Below are 14,577 nucleotides of genomic sequence, written 5' to 3'. Positions count from 1 at the left end.
CGTCAGCATTGAACTTCATTTACCCATTTGTCCATCCATCTCTTCCATGAAACACAACAAACTACTCCAAATGATGGAAAAACTCACTGCCGTTGCACCCTCGAATTCGTAAGGCAGATCAGCACCGATGCCCATAGGATGCCTACGCCTGCGAGCGTCCAGTACGCTTTTTTGAAGATGGGGAGGAGGGCCGACATCTTGGTCGGTTTTGAAGAGGGGGATCTGCGCGCTAAAGGGGGATTTATGGTTGTGTCTGCATCTGCATTGATGGACTGGCTGGGGTTGGTGTTGATGTGGGTTTTGATGTTGATGGCTAAGGACACAGAGAGATAACGTGAGAGCGCTAGGGCCGATGGGGGTGTGGGACCGGCCGAGGCTTGGGGTTTAGCGTGTTCCTTGTCCCTTGGCTTTTTTTTTAGGTGAGATGGGAAGATTGGAATTAGAAATGTGAGTGTGCGGTTGTGGATTTGCAAGTTTTCTATGTAGGGTACTTTGCGATGAGAGATGGATTGGTGTTGGTGTTGGTGTGGGGAAGTTGCGACTGCATCATGGCTTCTATCCACCTCGTACTTCCATCTATCGCTATCGCATGTTGGGCGCGACTTGATCACCGCCATCTTGTACACTCTGCCTGTCGTGTCACTTGTCGAGGGTATAAGCATTGTAGGATCCTAGGACGTGCGGGCTACACACATATAGGTAGACTATGTCTGCAATCCCACTCAGCAAAGTGTTTCGTTCGATCTATCCCTCAGTTCAGTTCAGTTCAGTTCGTCCCAAACTCCCCTATCTCCCAATGCTCCGGTTATCTTCAACACACTCTTCTCTCGCTTTATATGGTATGCTTATATCTTGTACGTGTCATTACATTTGTGTCACTATTGACAATTCATTTTCAATATTTTGCTTCTCAGACACAACCTCCACAACACCCTTCATGCTAATTTCCCGCTCTGTATGTGAGCGTCAGATGTTGTAATACTCTTGAGAGGTAGGCGTTATTGACGTGATCAATCGACTATCGAACATGTCGATTCACCACAGTCACGAGTAGCAAGGTCGAGAAAGTCGACGACGGTACTTCCGAGGTCTTTCCCCACTGAAGAGAATCCAACGGCGATGATATCGACTAGGCTATGGACAGGTTCCACGTTCGTCGCCACAAACCAAATCATCACACCACTACAGAGGCACAAGAGTCAGACCCCACAAAAGCGATGCGATACAGGTCAGTCACTATGGTCATGTCCGGAATCGTAAGATGCGTTTCCAGGTCACTGCCTAAAGTGAATAACAAAGGTATGATTCATCTACAACACGACATGACTCATCAAAGTTGAGTATACTTATCTTTACCAAGGCCAGTGAGCATCATACGTGGTTTTCAGAACAACGCTGAACCATCGACATCGCCATGTAATGACATTACAGACACTCGGGCCAGCTTAGTCTCTGGTACTATTGACCCTGACGCCAGTCCTATTGTCTAGTCACAGCAAAATAACCTGCTCAAGTGTCACTTTCACCGTGAACCGAACATTCCCCCCAGCCCCCTCTTTTCAGATCTTTGCACCTCAGCCTCTCCTCACTTCTCTATTGCACTTTTCTTCAGACGCTTCAACTGTACTTCTCCCTGGGCGCAGCTTTGCGCGAGTCACCATCAATCCCCAGTAAATCGACGCAGTTCACCATCATCCGGAATGCCCGGTCTTCCCGGTCGTCTGCCCCCCTTCTCCACAGCCGTCACACAAACGGCTGTGGAGACATCCACCGACGACGCGTACCCCGACGACTACATTAAGACCGTGATCCTCGAACTGAGCAGCTACCTCCTCACTCTCGTAGAACACAGTCTCATCTCCGGCAAGCCCGCCAACGATCCCTACAGCCCAAGCCTCCGCACCATATACGACCGTCTCCATGGTGGATATCCCGCACTAAGCCCGCTCAGAGAGCACACCAACGACCCCGAGCGCATAAAATCAGCTCTAGCACAGCAGCACCAGCGCACACCCAGCCCGCCGATGCTCCGCCCGCTCGAAGACTTCGAAGACCTGTACTACGCCGTCCTAGCACGCCTGCTCGACATCCACCAGAGCCTCAACGCCCGTCTCGGCAGCGGCTTCAACGTCGCGCCCGACCCCGTCTTTCCCGACCAGGACGTTCTCACCATTGCCGATCTGTTCGCCAGCCTCGCCCAGTACTGGGACGTGCTGAACAGCGCCGGATGTGCAAAGGCACTCGACAGTGCAATCCGACGGTCGCGGGTCGCGCATCTACATAAGGAGATCGTGCTGCAGCTGCACAACAACGACATCACGCCGGCGGATGCGGACGAGCTGCTGGCTGATCTGTACGACCCGGGCGAATACGCTGGAGTGCAAGGACTGGCGTGGATTGGCGGATGGGCGCCGAGCATGATCAGTGCGTGGCTGGAGGAGAAGTACCGGCTTGTGTTGGGGCTGGAGAGAGAAGAGGGGATGCGGAAGGCGATGGCGGAGCGGAGGAGGGCTCGCATGGGCAAGAAAGCTAGAAGCAAGGCAGACCTACAGTCAAATATGCGGAAACGCAGTATGCGATTCGACGCTGGTCGGTCTGACGGCAAACAGCAGATGATAGAGAAGCAGACCCAGATACAGCGAGGAGATAGGAACTCAGCTCAAGCCCGCCTTCCTGACGACCAGTCACAGCATGCGCTCGAGTGGCGGATGAGATCACAGCGCGTCTCCGAGTACAGTCAGTATCTGCGGGGCATGGCGAGTCGGGATGCGCGGCATCAGGTCCAGAGCACTATCTACGGTGGCGACATGCATACCAACGGCGCGCTTCGTGGTGGTGAGCTTCATCTAGCTGGTCGGGAGGATGCGCGTATGGAGGATGCGGAGTTCTGAAGGATGGTTACAGTGAATCTGTCGAGCGGGGAGCCTTTTCTGGGCGGACATATTACGTTGGTTGGTTGCTGCAGTATCGGTGGTTTGGATTTATGCTCGAGTCTGGGATGATTATATGGACCCCTTGCGTTCGTCGTCTGCTTGGGTTGCGGTACGTTGTCGATCGTGTAGCTATGCGAGACTCATGTACATTGCTCCATACCAACAATGTATACCTTACTATAACTCGGTCTTTGTTTATGAACTTGGTATCAACCCCAATAACCCCATCATGAGCCCTCGTGGGCGATATAGGTTCTCAGATACGAACAGATACACACTGAAGGATGAGTAATGTTGTGTAACTGGGGACTTCACGTGAATCACTTTTTACACTGAACATTGAGAATGGTCATCCTCGACAAGGCAGAGGCTCTCATCGAAGTTGCAATGCCTGGAGACAAGTCTTCTCGGTAGACGTTCAACACTGTCTGATGTTGAGCGTAGCAGTGACTACTCATGTCTAGTAAACTGCTCCAGCTGAACATACATGTCCCCACAGGTTCTATAGCAACCTCCTTTTCGTATACATATCACACTATGTTATCGTATTCCTGATTATCCTTCCTTCCTCCAAATGCTTCAATTCACCTACAAGAACGATTCTAGACTGATATCAAGCATCGACCACGCCGCGAGACATACGTATATATTGCTACAAGTGAGTAGAGAAAGACGCTCGCATCACCATCATCAAATTCCGATATTAGCATCGTACAACTACGGCAACCGAGCGTCAACACCTCGATGATGATTTTGAAAAACGACAGTGCTGTGTAATCTATCAACGGATTTATGTACGCCGCTAAGACGGACAGTCGTGAACCTCACGTAGCAGTGACTATTCATAGTGACCAAGTCGTATGTCGTCGCGTTTACAATCATGACTGAGACGAGCGTCTATATCATTCTGGGAAGGAGATGCAATGGAACCACCTCTGCGGCGATGGGTGGAGGAACCTAGATAGATGTCCTCGTGAATATGAGACTAGTTGCCCATATCACCGTTCCACCAAGAATTTACTGCGTTACTGTCAGCTAGAAAGATCACCATGTCGCTGGCCTATTCGCCTGCCGGAGGGAGTCTTGCTCGATAGCATCCCAAAAACAATACCAAAGATCAACATGCACATCCACACATCACTCAGTCTCTGCGGAGCCAACCATAATTCTGGATGCGCAAGTGGGGAATAGAAGATAAGTATTAGGAAACCACACTGCGATATCTGCGATATCTGCGAATGTAAAGTCTGTAGATCGCACATATACAGTTGCACCGAGCCTGTTCCAACTCCTCACAATCGTCGATGTAACCGCCATTCCGCATTGCAGATACTCGCGCGAATACACACAAAGCCACCCACTCAAGCACTGTAACAAGCATACTCGAGACCAAGGATTATCCGCATCAATTCCATACAGCAGAGCACCTGTCCATCCATCCATGCACCTTAATCCCACCAAACCCCATCCCGACCAACAATCCTCTCTGGCTAAAAGACAGTCCACGCAGTCCAAGGATAAGTAAGTAAGCAAAAAGTAAAGTAAGGTTTTCCAACCCAAGACAAGCGCCGCCTCGCCCATACCATTCCTCCGCGGACGACAAACAACACCGAGTCATCACCCCTGGGATATCGGTAGACTTTATATCAGTCTCGAGTCAGGCGAGTAAGCAAGACTGGGGTGGGGCATATAGCTGCGATGCTCATGTATGTCAGACGGGGGATCTTCATGCTCAGTCTTCACAATCAAGTATCCTTGAACGTCGGTCGATCTTCACCCAGACTACCAACCATGTACGACGACGACGAGATCCTGCAAAACCCCCACTAACCGCATAGCAATATCAATGCATCACCCGCCACTGCGGCGCGGGTGTTCACAACGCCCACATCCACACCTACATACACGATGTTATCGCCATGTGCAAGTGCAATTCAGGCCACTCCAACATCTCAGCGCTCTACTACTACAGCAAGGACACAACAGAGGGAGCACATCCCGACACATCCCGACATACCGGCCCAGCAACCAGCAAACAAAGTTCAGGGCGTAATCTCAGCACATGGACCTCATTTATAATCCCCGAGCTGCACGCTCGCAGCGTAGATGATCGCCTTGCTTACCGCGTCGCGCCTGGGATAAGGGCGTGAAGCGGGTAGGGATGCTGCATATAATATCATATCATGGCATGGCAGTTCGTGAGCGTTTGCCAAAGAATGGGAAGGCAAGAGCGCCCCGCATATCAAGAGGAAGGGGAGGAGGATAAAAGCTTCCAATTGCTGATTCTCTCATTACCTCTACTACTAACACTACTACAGATACAGGAACTGGAGACACGCACTCTCCCCCTCTCCCATTCCCATTCCCATCCCATTCTCTTCCTCTTCCCCATCCCTCGCTACACACCACCACACCACAATGGACAACCCATCCCCCTACGCACCAAACCCCACCCCCTTCGCCGGAAAGCTCATCACCGTCACAGGCGCAAGTCGCGGCCTGGGCCTCGCACTCTGCAAATACCTCCTCGCGCGCGGCGCCACCGTCTCCGGCTGCGCAACCTCCGCCTCCAACCTCTCCACCGCCGCCGCGGAGATAGAACGCGATCTCCCCGATGCACGAGACCGATTCTGGAGTACCGTGGTCGACATGCGGGACCTAGACGCAGTGCGATCCTGGATCGAGCAGACAGTCGCCAAATTCGGGAAACTGGATGGGTGTGCGAATGTAGCCGGTACATACCTCCCCTCCCATCTTATCTTACATACACATCCGTGACTGACGGAAAACACAGCGGTAGAGCAGCGCGAAATCTTCCCCATCACAGATCTCGACCCAGCGTATTTCGCAGACCTCCTTCACGTCAACGTAGTCGGCACATTCCACTGCCTGAAAGAAGAGCTCAAGCACATCAAGCCCGGCGGCTCAATCGTAAACGTCGGCAGCGTGGCAAGCCAGTACGCAAGTCAAGGCGCGTCGGCGTATGTAGCTGCAAAACATGCGCTGATCGGGTTGACGAAGGTGGCTGCTTTTGAAGCGGCGCCGCGGGGGGTGAGGGTTAATGTTCTGTGCCCGTACGTCTATCCCCCCTTTCCCCCTTCACGCCGTCCGTGCTGATGACGCCGATAGTGGATGTTTCGACACGCAGATGATGCAGAAACCGTTCAATTCCCCATCGGGAGAGTTTTATCTAACAAAGGATAATATCCCCTGTCTACTCAGACGCGAACTTCCGCAGGCGTATGAGATTGCGGCGTCGGTTGCGTTTTTGCTGGGCGGGGAGAGCGCGCATGTTACCAAGGCGGCGTGGTTTGTTGATGGGGGGTGGCTTGAGGGTAGCTATAGCTCGGTGTGAGGGGATTATCTGGGTGAGTGTTTGGTCGGGTCCGAGTGGTTGGATGGGGATGGGTGAATGCCAACGTACTCTAGGTATGTGTCTGCTGATGGTGCGGAAAGGTTAGCATGGGAGAGAAGAACAGTCACATAGTGAGCGCTTATCATAAGTCCTTGGCAGTAGACTGCATTCGCAACATGGCTCATCTATGAGTTGCATTCATTTATCTCCCTCAAAACGCCGCCGGTGATGCTGGATAATGTACAACGGATACCCACACTTCTCTGGCTCAACACAGGTTCGCTTCGAATGTTGGCGCCGCAGACATACATACACGTACAGAGCACGTCCCCTGCAACCCCCTTGCATACACACTCCTTGCATATCCTGCCGCCGAGTGCATTTGGCAGCTCAACACACACACATAGACATACACAGATATCACTTCCATCACAGCGCCTAACTAGGTAGGTACAAACTCAAGCGCTCCACACACACGCCCAAGCTCGTTATCTGAGCCCAAGCGCATCTTCTCCTTTCCCACTGTTTGTCCTCAAACCCCCCTACCTCCTTTGATAGCGTAGCGAACGGGCTGAGCGTTAGTTTGACTACTGCATATAATCATCGCACGTTATGCACATCCAAAAAAATCCATAACCAGCTAAAAAAACACTTCTCAAAACCGCAAAAAGGGGTATAGTATAATAAACACAAAGACCGCCCTCTCCCCTCTCCCCATCTCCCCCCCTACCTTCCTCCTTCCCCCCACAAACCCTCACCAACCTAACGAAACCCCCCCGCCCCCCTCGCCGCCCCCCACTGATCCTGCTGCTGCTGCTGCTGCTGCTGCTGAGCCTGCCCACCCCCAAACCCATAATACGCAGCGGGCTGCCAATTGAATTCCTCCCTGGCAAACGCATCGACAGCCGGCGCGGGCGCTGGATTCGGCGCGTGGACCTGCTGGTTTGGTTGGGGTTGGCGGGGCGGGATGGCGGTGTTTTGGGTGGTTTGGGGGGTTTGGGTGAGGGAGAGGGAGCGGGTTAGTGCTGCTGCGTAGGGGGAGTGGTTTGGGTGGGTTGTTTCGAAGTAGTGGTGCGCTTGGTGGAGGTGTTGCTGTTGTTGTTGTTGTTGCTGTTGTTGTTGCTGCTGTTGTTGCTGTTGTTGTTGTTGTTGTTGTTGTTGGGGGCGTGGTGTGGGTTGGGGTTTTTGTTGTTGTTGTTGTTGTTGCTGTTGTTGGGCTGCGGATTGGAGTTGTTGTTGTAGTTGTAATTGTGGGGTTTGGAGCTGCTGTTGTGGGGGGTGGGGTTGTTGTTGCTGCTGCTGCTGCTGCTGTGATGGCTGATTATCCAGTTTATACACCGTCTGCTGGGGGCTATTGTGCGCACGCTGGCCCTGGTGAAGTTGCTGGCGGTGTGACTGAGTCGAAGCTTGTTGGCGATGCTGCTGCTGCGAGTGATGTTGGGTCTGTGAAAGCGAGTTTTGAGCCCGGTGTTGTGTCTGGCCTTGAGTTGAGGGCTGGGGCTGAGGCTGGGGTTGAGACTGCGGCCGCGGTGCTATCCGTGGCGTCTGGACAGGCGTGGTGGATGTCTGCTTCTCCCTCTCAAGTTCCTGGATCCGGGCTTTAGCTTCTTCGAGCTCTTTCTTCATCTGCTCCAGCTCGGTGAGCTCGATGGTCGTAGCCTGGGCCTGGCGCAGCGTGTCGTTGGCGTCAGATGATGGTCGTCGGTCGTCTCCGTACGAGGACTCCGAGTAGATGCATTGCCGTCTCCTGTCGACGCAGGTCTGACATGTGGGCTTCGCGCCGTCGCACTGGGCCACCAGTTAGTGTCAATGCCCGACATTTTATATCAAAGCAGCCTACCTTTGTCTTTTTGACCTTGCAGATATCGCAGCTGTTCCTTGGTCTCCTTCGCTGCGGCGCTGCCTGGACCTGGGTAAGCTGGATAGGCGACTCGACTAGGAGAGGAGGTTGCTGCGCAGGCAGAGGCGGGGGCGGCTCAGAAGGAGACGCTTCTGGCGACACGGGCGGGTCGACCTGGATCAGCTCGAGCAGAGATCGAAGGCTCTGTGCCCTCAGGTCGCTCTCGAGGGACGTGTTGGACGGCCTCGCAACGTCTGGCCTGATCTTTTTCTTCTTGGGCTTGGGCGAGGTGCTGGCGTCTGGACTGTCTTCGCTGGGCGGCTTCGGGCGAGCCACAGCCCTAAGCAAGGCATCAGGGTCCGTCTCCTCGAGGAACTTGCGGCGTCTCGAGTCCTTGCGCGGGGGCGGGGCGCGCTCCTCGTACGTCTTGTGGACGGGCACGTGCTTGTAGAAGACGTCGAGCGTCTGCTTGGTGGCGGAGAACTTGACCGAGAGGACGCCCTTGCAGTCGTAGACGGGTTTTGTGGCGCGCTTGCCCAGCTTGGCGCCCTTGCCGTTGGCGGCGCGGTCCTTGTTGAGCAGCGAGTCGTTGCAGTAGTAGGAGAAGCGGAAGCTGTCGTCCTCGCGGCTGTTCCAGCAGTTGTGGAAGCTGTAGCGGTAGCCGTCGATGCGCTGGATGGCGTCGACGCAGCACTTGGCAATGGCGCGCTGCTTGCGCATCTTGTCCTTGGGGTCGGCCGTGGGCTGCAGCGCCGCCGTGATGCTCAGGCTGACGTGGTGGCCGGGCTTCTTCGTCGTGGTTGTGCTGGTGGCAGTGGCGTCTTTGGGGGCGGCGGTGGGCAGGGTCAGCGTCACGGCGGGGTCTGACACGGACTGGTAGGCGTTGGCCGGCTGGTAGCCCGGGGGTGCGTGGGCGTGGACATGGCCATGCTGCGACGGGGCACGACCGTGTTGCGACAGCGCACGGCCATGACCAAGCTGCGACGACGGTGCCTGCGACTGCTGCTGCTGCTGCTGCGGTGGTGGTGGTGGTTGTGTCTGCGCCGTACCCGTCATAGCCATAGCGGGGGCGGGCACCAAGAAGACCGCGCCGATCCAAAACGACAGCTGCGCCTCGGTGTGCTCGGGCTGCTCCAGCGGGCTGTCGAGGTAATCCCTGAGCGACGTCTCGAACTCGGCCATGGACGACACATTGTAGCTCACCGTCTTGGCCAGCGCGTCCCGGGGCTGGCGGCCGCGCGCCAGTGGTGCTGCGTGCGCGGGCTGCACGGGCTGCTGCGAGGGCCAGAGGGCGGCATCGTTGTGCGCGTCGAGCGAGCTGCTGGCCGAGTGCGTGTGCAGCGTGTGTCGGGCATGTTGGGCGTGGTGGGCGTGGTGAGGGTGCTGGCTGTGCTGGGCGTGCTGGTGGTGAGCGCGCTGTGCATGGCTAGAGTCCATCACTCGCGAGTGGAGCCTGCGCCGCCGCCGGCTAGAGAGTGTATTGCAATAGAGGAGGTTAGCGATGGAACCGATCCGACTCTGTCTGCTTGGCCGCCCGCCCGCTAGCCATCTTTGCTCATTCCTGAGTCATCAGCCATAGCATGCACATATGAAGACGAGAGAGAGATGGAGAGAGAAGGATAGTGGTGCAAGGTAAAGAATCATGGTATTCCATCACGATTAGATCTCCATCCTCAAGAGACCACCCTATCAAGAAACACCCTCGACCCCTCCCAAAAAAAGCAAATGGTATCAAGCCAAACGAGAAATCCCCCAAACCCTAGCGCTGATGATAGAAGTACACCAAATCGTAATCGCATAATCGCGTCTCTGTGTACGTTTGTTTTTGTCCCCAAAACCCCAAAACTTCAAAACGAGAACCGCTCAGCAGCCATGATATTGTCCGGCACCCACGGCCCCTTCTCCTCGATCGTCGCACCATGCAGCGCATCGGCACGGTTGAGTGTCTGCACATCCAGGTCCGTGACGTAGCTCTTGCCGTCCGGCAGCTTCATCCGGACTTCAAAGTCCTGGTCGAGCATCATGTCGTCCTTCCAGAGGCGTCGGCTCCCGTCGTACACGCACAACACACGCTTCTTCATCTTCATCTTGTCGGTTGGGCACCCCCAGGACACGGGGTAGTTCTTGCGCTTCTTGCGTCCTGAGCCTGTGATGGCTACGCCGCCTTTGGAGAAGGTCAGGCCTGGTCGAGGACCGGTTGGAGTTTTGTTCGTCTTGTTGTTGTTGCCACCCCCGATGTGCTGCGTGGAGCTGACACCTCGGTGGTGTGTTGATTGTCAACTCGATTTGGCCGAGCGCGATGTGCCTTTCCCAGAGCGTGGCCGGCGTACGCCATATGTGTCATCGTTGTAGTCCTCATTATCCATCTCCTCTTCCTCTTCCTCATCCTCGTTATCGTTGTAGCTAGGGATGCTGTACTCGATGCTCTTGGAGAGACCATTGCGGTCCAGAGTCTCGCTAACGTCCTTGTCCTCGGCAACAGAAGTAAGGAGGCGCTGGTTGATAGCCTCGCTAGGGTCAGCCTGCTGCACCACGCGCAGCACACAGTCGTCCAAGTGCTCGTAGAACTCCTGCGCGTTGGCAAACGTCACCGAGCAAGTCGAGCAAGTACCAGACACGTTGGCGAGCATGGTGCTGGTGTATGCCTTGCGACCTGATGGGCTCTTCCTGCGGCTGTTGGGAGGGTTCTGCTCGACGCCGTGCACCGAAGTAAGATGCCTCTTGAACACATCCGCACGGTTGAAGCTCTTCTCCACCGCCGACCCGCTGCCCGGACAAAACCCGCACACCATTGTGCCCTTGTAGTGTGTCAAAGTGTGGCGGTTCTTGTCGTACTTGCGCGCAAACCCTTTGACGTGATACTCACACGTTGTGATCGGGCACTTCATTGGTCGCTCGTTCTGGTGGGTAAGCATGTGGGCCTTCAAGTCCTTGAAGATGCGTCCACATTCTAGAAGTGGGCAACGACCCTTCTCGCGTGTCTCGTCATCAACCTCAAAGCTGCTCACGCTCTTGCGGCTTGTGCTGGAGTTGTGCGAGTGAAGTGATGCAATGGAACCTCGCCTTTGATCGTTGAACTGTGGGTAGGGCTGGTATTGCTGAGTACGAAGATATGGGCTTACGCTTCCTCGCTTGAACCGTGCTGACCCTTGCTGTTGGCTTTGTGACGAGACGTGTGAAAGAGCTGGAGAAGGCGGTTGGTCCATGATGGGGAAGTAAGATGTGACTTCTCCTGGGACCTCAAGGAAGGGGCTTGGGATCTCGAGGTAGGGGGTGTAAGAGGGGAAGGTGAATGGTTGTATTAAAGTGGGATCCACAAACGTCTTGTCCGTTGCGATCATCGCTGGGTAGTCGAAGCTGCTTGTGAGTGCAAGCCCCCAAGGCTCATCAAAGTGTGGGTGGAGTGGTGGTGAGCCGGTGGTAGAAGAAGACACTGAGGCACCAGATTCGGACGAGGCTGAAAGAACGGGGGGCAGATCATGATAGGAATGTGATGTGGAGTGTGGTGATCCCGCCGGCGTCTGGTACTGGAAGGCCTTAACTTCCTGGGCCATGGTATCGAAGTGATACTGGAGGTTAAGATGTCTGGGAACCTCTTCCAGGGAAGCCATGTTGTCGAACGGCGCACTAAAGGTTTGCTCCATGCTATATGTCGATGCAGGCAGGAATGGTTGATTGAAATCAGGCTGCTGCTCCTGTCTATTCGAGTACAGCTCAAAATCTTGCTGCATATTGGAGTGGTATGGGACGAAGTTGACCATATTGAATGATGATGGTGTGCCGGGCAAAACCATGCGGATCTCGAAAATATATCTGGATCTGCTGCCCAGTGCTCTGTTACCACGGTTCAAGTCAGCATAAGCAGTGGTGATTGCGGCCCGAACCAACGAATCGATGTAGCTAAATAGACGAGTATTTCCTATGAATCGGCTTGACAGGGGAAAGCTTACAATTCCTGGGATGTAGCCGCTTAGTTTCGAGCCGTCACACGGGTCGGCGATAACTCGAACTGGTTGGTGCTCTTGCAGATCAATAGCTTTTTTGGGTTGTGTCAGTGACAGCGTGTTCTGCTTCCGACATGCACTCTTCTGAGGCTGGCTGAGAATGGAAGACGAATCGAAGGGTGGTCGAGACTCGATTCCAAGAGTATGACAATCGATGAGATTAGATGAGTCTAGAAGGGATGGTATGTGCTGATCGGGTCTGGAACTGGAGGACAGAGTCTCGGGGGGCGAAGTCGAGTTTATACATAAGGCTCGCGATGGCCCCCATCGCGCGCAGTGTCGCAAGCCACTCGACGGCATCCCCAAAACCCCTGCATGATGAGCTTCCGCCCTATGGAATCGTTTACGGAACCATGAGCCATGGCTGCTTGGAAACGGTCAGTACACGCTAGGAAAATAAGAAAAGGTAAAGGCACCGACCACTTTCACTCACGTCCCCGCTTCGATCGCGCGCTCCGACCGCTTTCGCAGTGGGACAGGCACCTGGAGTCGCGGTGTGGCCGACCCCTGTCATGTACGCAGAGATGCGCTAAGACCTCTCTCTATATCGAAAAGGGAGAGGGCTGTTGGCTGTCGACGAACCAAAAGACACGGCATGCAGGGGGGTAGCCGTATGTGGAATGGCTGGGCGGATCTGGCAGAAGATGTGCACGCTAAATCACCGCTCCAAGTCGGGAGCCGTGGGATGCATAGCCAGCCGTCTGCCCACCGCACATTTGATTCGTGATCATATCGCTTTGCCCGGTCTGCCCTATCCACGGCGCGAGAAAGGCGTGGCTGGAGAATGAGAGGCTGTGCGAAACCTGGACATCCCATTGGACGTCAAATGAACCAATTTTAGTCGTATCCCTGCCATTGCCCAATTTAGTCCTGGTTAGCGAACCTGGCAGGGCTTAGCATTACTAGAGGATGCTAACTTGACCGCGCTTCTCGTGGTTGATTGCTGCGACACCGTCATGTTTTCTGTGACTGATAGGCGGTCGGCCCATGGAGATGAACGTCATGGTGGCATTGTCACTGTTGGCACCATAGCTAACATCGTGAGCCTTCTGCAGAGCGGCGTGGGCACAATGGTCGTCACCTACAGCTTTACGCGTCGGGTAGGCCCTTGACCTGATGTGCCAATAAAGCTTCAGTAAATCCTCGCTCAGTGGATCTCGCCTTTTTCGCGCCGTCCCATCAAGGTGGCCTGGTGATTCACATCGAAAGCGTCCAGTGTATGGATGCGGGTAACCCTAGAGCATCACAAACGGTTTTGCACTGTTAAAGCGCGCGGTAAAACATATGTTCCGTCAACGACTTACTAGTCGAAGCCGGATACGGTTGTGAGATGCAGACTTCGCATTCGGAGCCTATGTAGCACCAACCCATCGTACGATTGCTGCCACCATTACTGTGGTGCCAAAACCCCATGTGGCCCGGGGTCATGGATAAGGGTCTAGGGCAGCGCGAACCGCAGGCTGGAGCTCAATTAGGACCACTCAGCAAGCCTCAAGTCACAAGCCTTCGTCCTGGTTCCGCTGGTCTGCAGCGCTACATATGTGTGCTACCCGTCCATGCTCCCCAACGATACCATGTAGCGTATCTCCCGCGTCTTATGCAATACTATTAGAGGTATCGAGGACTTGGGTTCCAAGAACACTATCTGATGCAGCACTAACGGCTTCACATGATGTCGGATATCGATTCATCTGGCACCAGAGCATGGCGTTGGACTACTTTAGGCGCAGACGATTGAGCTTTGCTTTTGTGGCCGCTGGTACCACTATTCGGAAGCATTGCCGAGGATACGATAGCTTGGATAACTTTTGCCAGAAAAAACGTTCCACGCGGGCGTGCTAATGCATACATAGTCATGATCTTGCGAAAGAAAACATGCCACGCTACACTGGTTTGGTTGGTATCGAAGGATCTCAGAAATTGTCAACGAGATTGAGTTGAATGGAATGGGTCAATTACCGTCAGGTCCACTGCCACGTTAAAACACTTGGAAGGTGAAACCACGATGTAGAGCCTCTTACATCAGATTTGGTGTTCGTGGACCTGTGTCTGCACGCCACGCAAATCGATGTCCACAAAGAAAACAAAGATACGGTTCCGCAAGCCGGGCGAATAGCATCGACCGGATGAGCGACCCAGCAGTTTGAGCAATGGGCATCTGCAAGGCCGTAGGGCTGGTGGGACAAGTCCGGGTGCTCGCTACAGGCTTTGACCCTGCGTCGCGTATGCAGAAGACGTGACAGAAAGGGGCCGGCAGCAGGAAGGCTATCTCCAAATAGGATGCTTTCGCGAATACCCCAGTCTCCCATCATGACCTGTAAACTCAATCCTGTATTGAACCAGAAATGTCACATCGAATACCTATGCAGGAGATGTTAGTATTGTGGAATTTTGGCGTTTCGTTTGTAAACCGCCACCCCAAGACGTTTATGTCGGGGCCGTTAA

At 54.3% G+C, this 14,577-nt stretch overlaps 5 protein-coding genes across 5 annotated transcripts; 2 read left to right on the top strand and 3 right to left on the bottom strand.

Annotated features, from left to right (window-relative positions):
• The first annotated feature begins 1,270 nt into the window (after positions 1–1,270).
• Positions 1,271–3,102, top strand: P153DRAFT_429477 (uncharacterized protein). The gene is made up of 2 exons (XM_033672776.1): positions 1,271–1,299; positions 1,361–3,102. Exon 2 carries the CDS (start codon positions 1,701–1,703, stop codon positions 2,889–2,891), a length of 1,191 nt encoding a protein of 396 aa, XP_033526706.1. The 5' UTR covers positions 1,271–1,299; positions 1,361–1,700; the 3' UTR covers positions 2,892–3,102.
• Positions 3,103–5,351: 2,249 nt separating this feature from the next.
• On the top strand, positions 5,352–6,288 carry P153DRAFT_285117 (NAD(P)-binding protein; the record flags this gene model as incomplete). Its single annotated transcript, XM_033663376.1, has 3 exons — positions 5,352–5,667; positions 5,728–6,007; positions 6,063–6,288. 3 exons carry the CDS (start codon positions 5,352–5,354, stop codon positions 6,286–6,288), a joined length of 822 nt encoding a protein of 273 aa, XP_033526705.1.
• Positions 6,289–7,050: 762 nt separating this feature from the next.
• On the bottom strand, positions 7,051–9,612 carry P153DRAFT_429475 (uncharacterized protein; the record flags this gene model as incomplete). Its single annotated transcript, XM_033672775.1, has 2 exons — positions 8,129–9,612; positions 7,051–8,076 (listed from the first exon to the last, which is right to left on the bottom strand). Exons 1-2 carry the CDS (start codon positions 9,563–9,565, stop codon positions 7,051–7,053), a joined length of 2,463 nt encoding a protein of 820 aa, XP_033526704.1. The 5' UTR covers positions 9,566–9,612.
• Positions 9,613–9,975: 363 nt separating this feature from the next.
• Positions 9,976–10,362, bottom strand: P153DRAFT_284613 (uncharacterized protein; the record flags this gene model as incomplete). Its single annotated transcript, XM_033663334.1, has 1 exon — positions 9,976–10,362. A coding segment is annotated over one exon (387 nt), but the record flags the coding sequence as incomplete, so codon positions are not given.
• A 42-nt stretch (positions 10,363–10,404) lies between these two features.
• Positions 10,405–11,889, bottom strand: P153DRAFT_285742 (uncharacterized protein; the record flags this gene model as incomplete). The annotated part of the gene is made up of 1 exon (XM_033663420.1): positions 10,405–11,889. The coding sequence occupies one exon, from the start codon at positions 11,887–11,889 to the stop codon at positions 10,405–10,407; it is 1,485 nt and encodes a 494-aa protein (XP_033526702.1).
• Positions 11,890–14,577: the final 2,688 nt, after the last annotated feature.

This window comes from Dothidotthia symphoricarpi, assembly GCF_010015815.1.
Source record: "Dothidotthia symphoricarpi CBS 119687 unplaced genomic scaffold P153scaffold_5, whole genome shotgun sequence".
Lineage (NCBI taxonomy): Eukaryota > Fungi > Ascomycota > Dothideomycetes > Pleosporales > Dothidotthiaceae > Dothidotthia > Dothidotthia symphoricarpi.
Note: the sequence above shows the minus strand (reverse complement) of the source record. Positions and strands in the feature narration are given on the sequence as shown.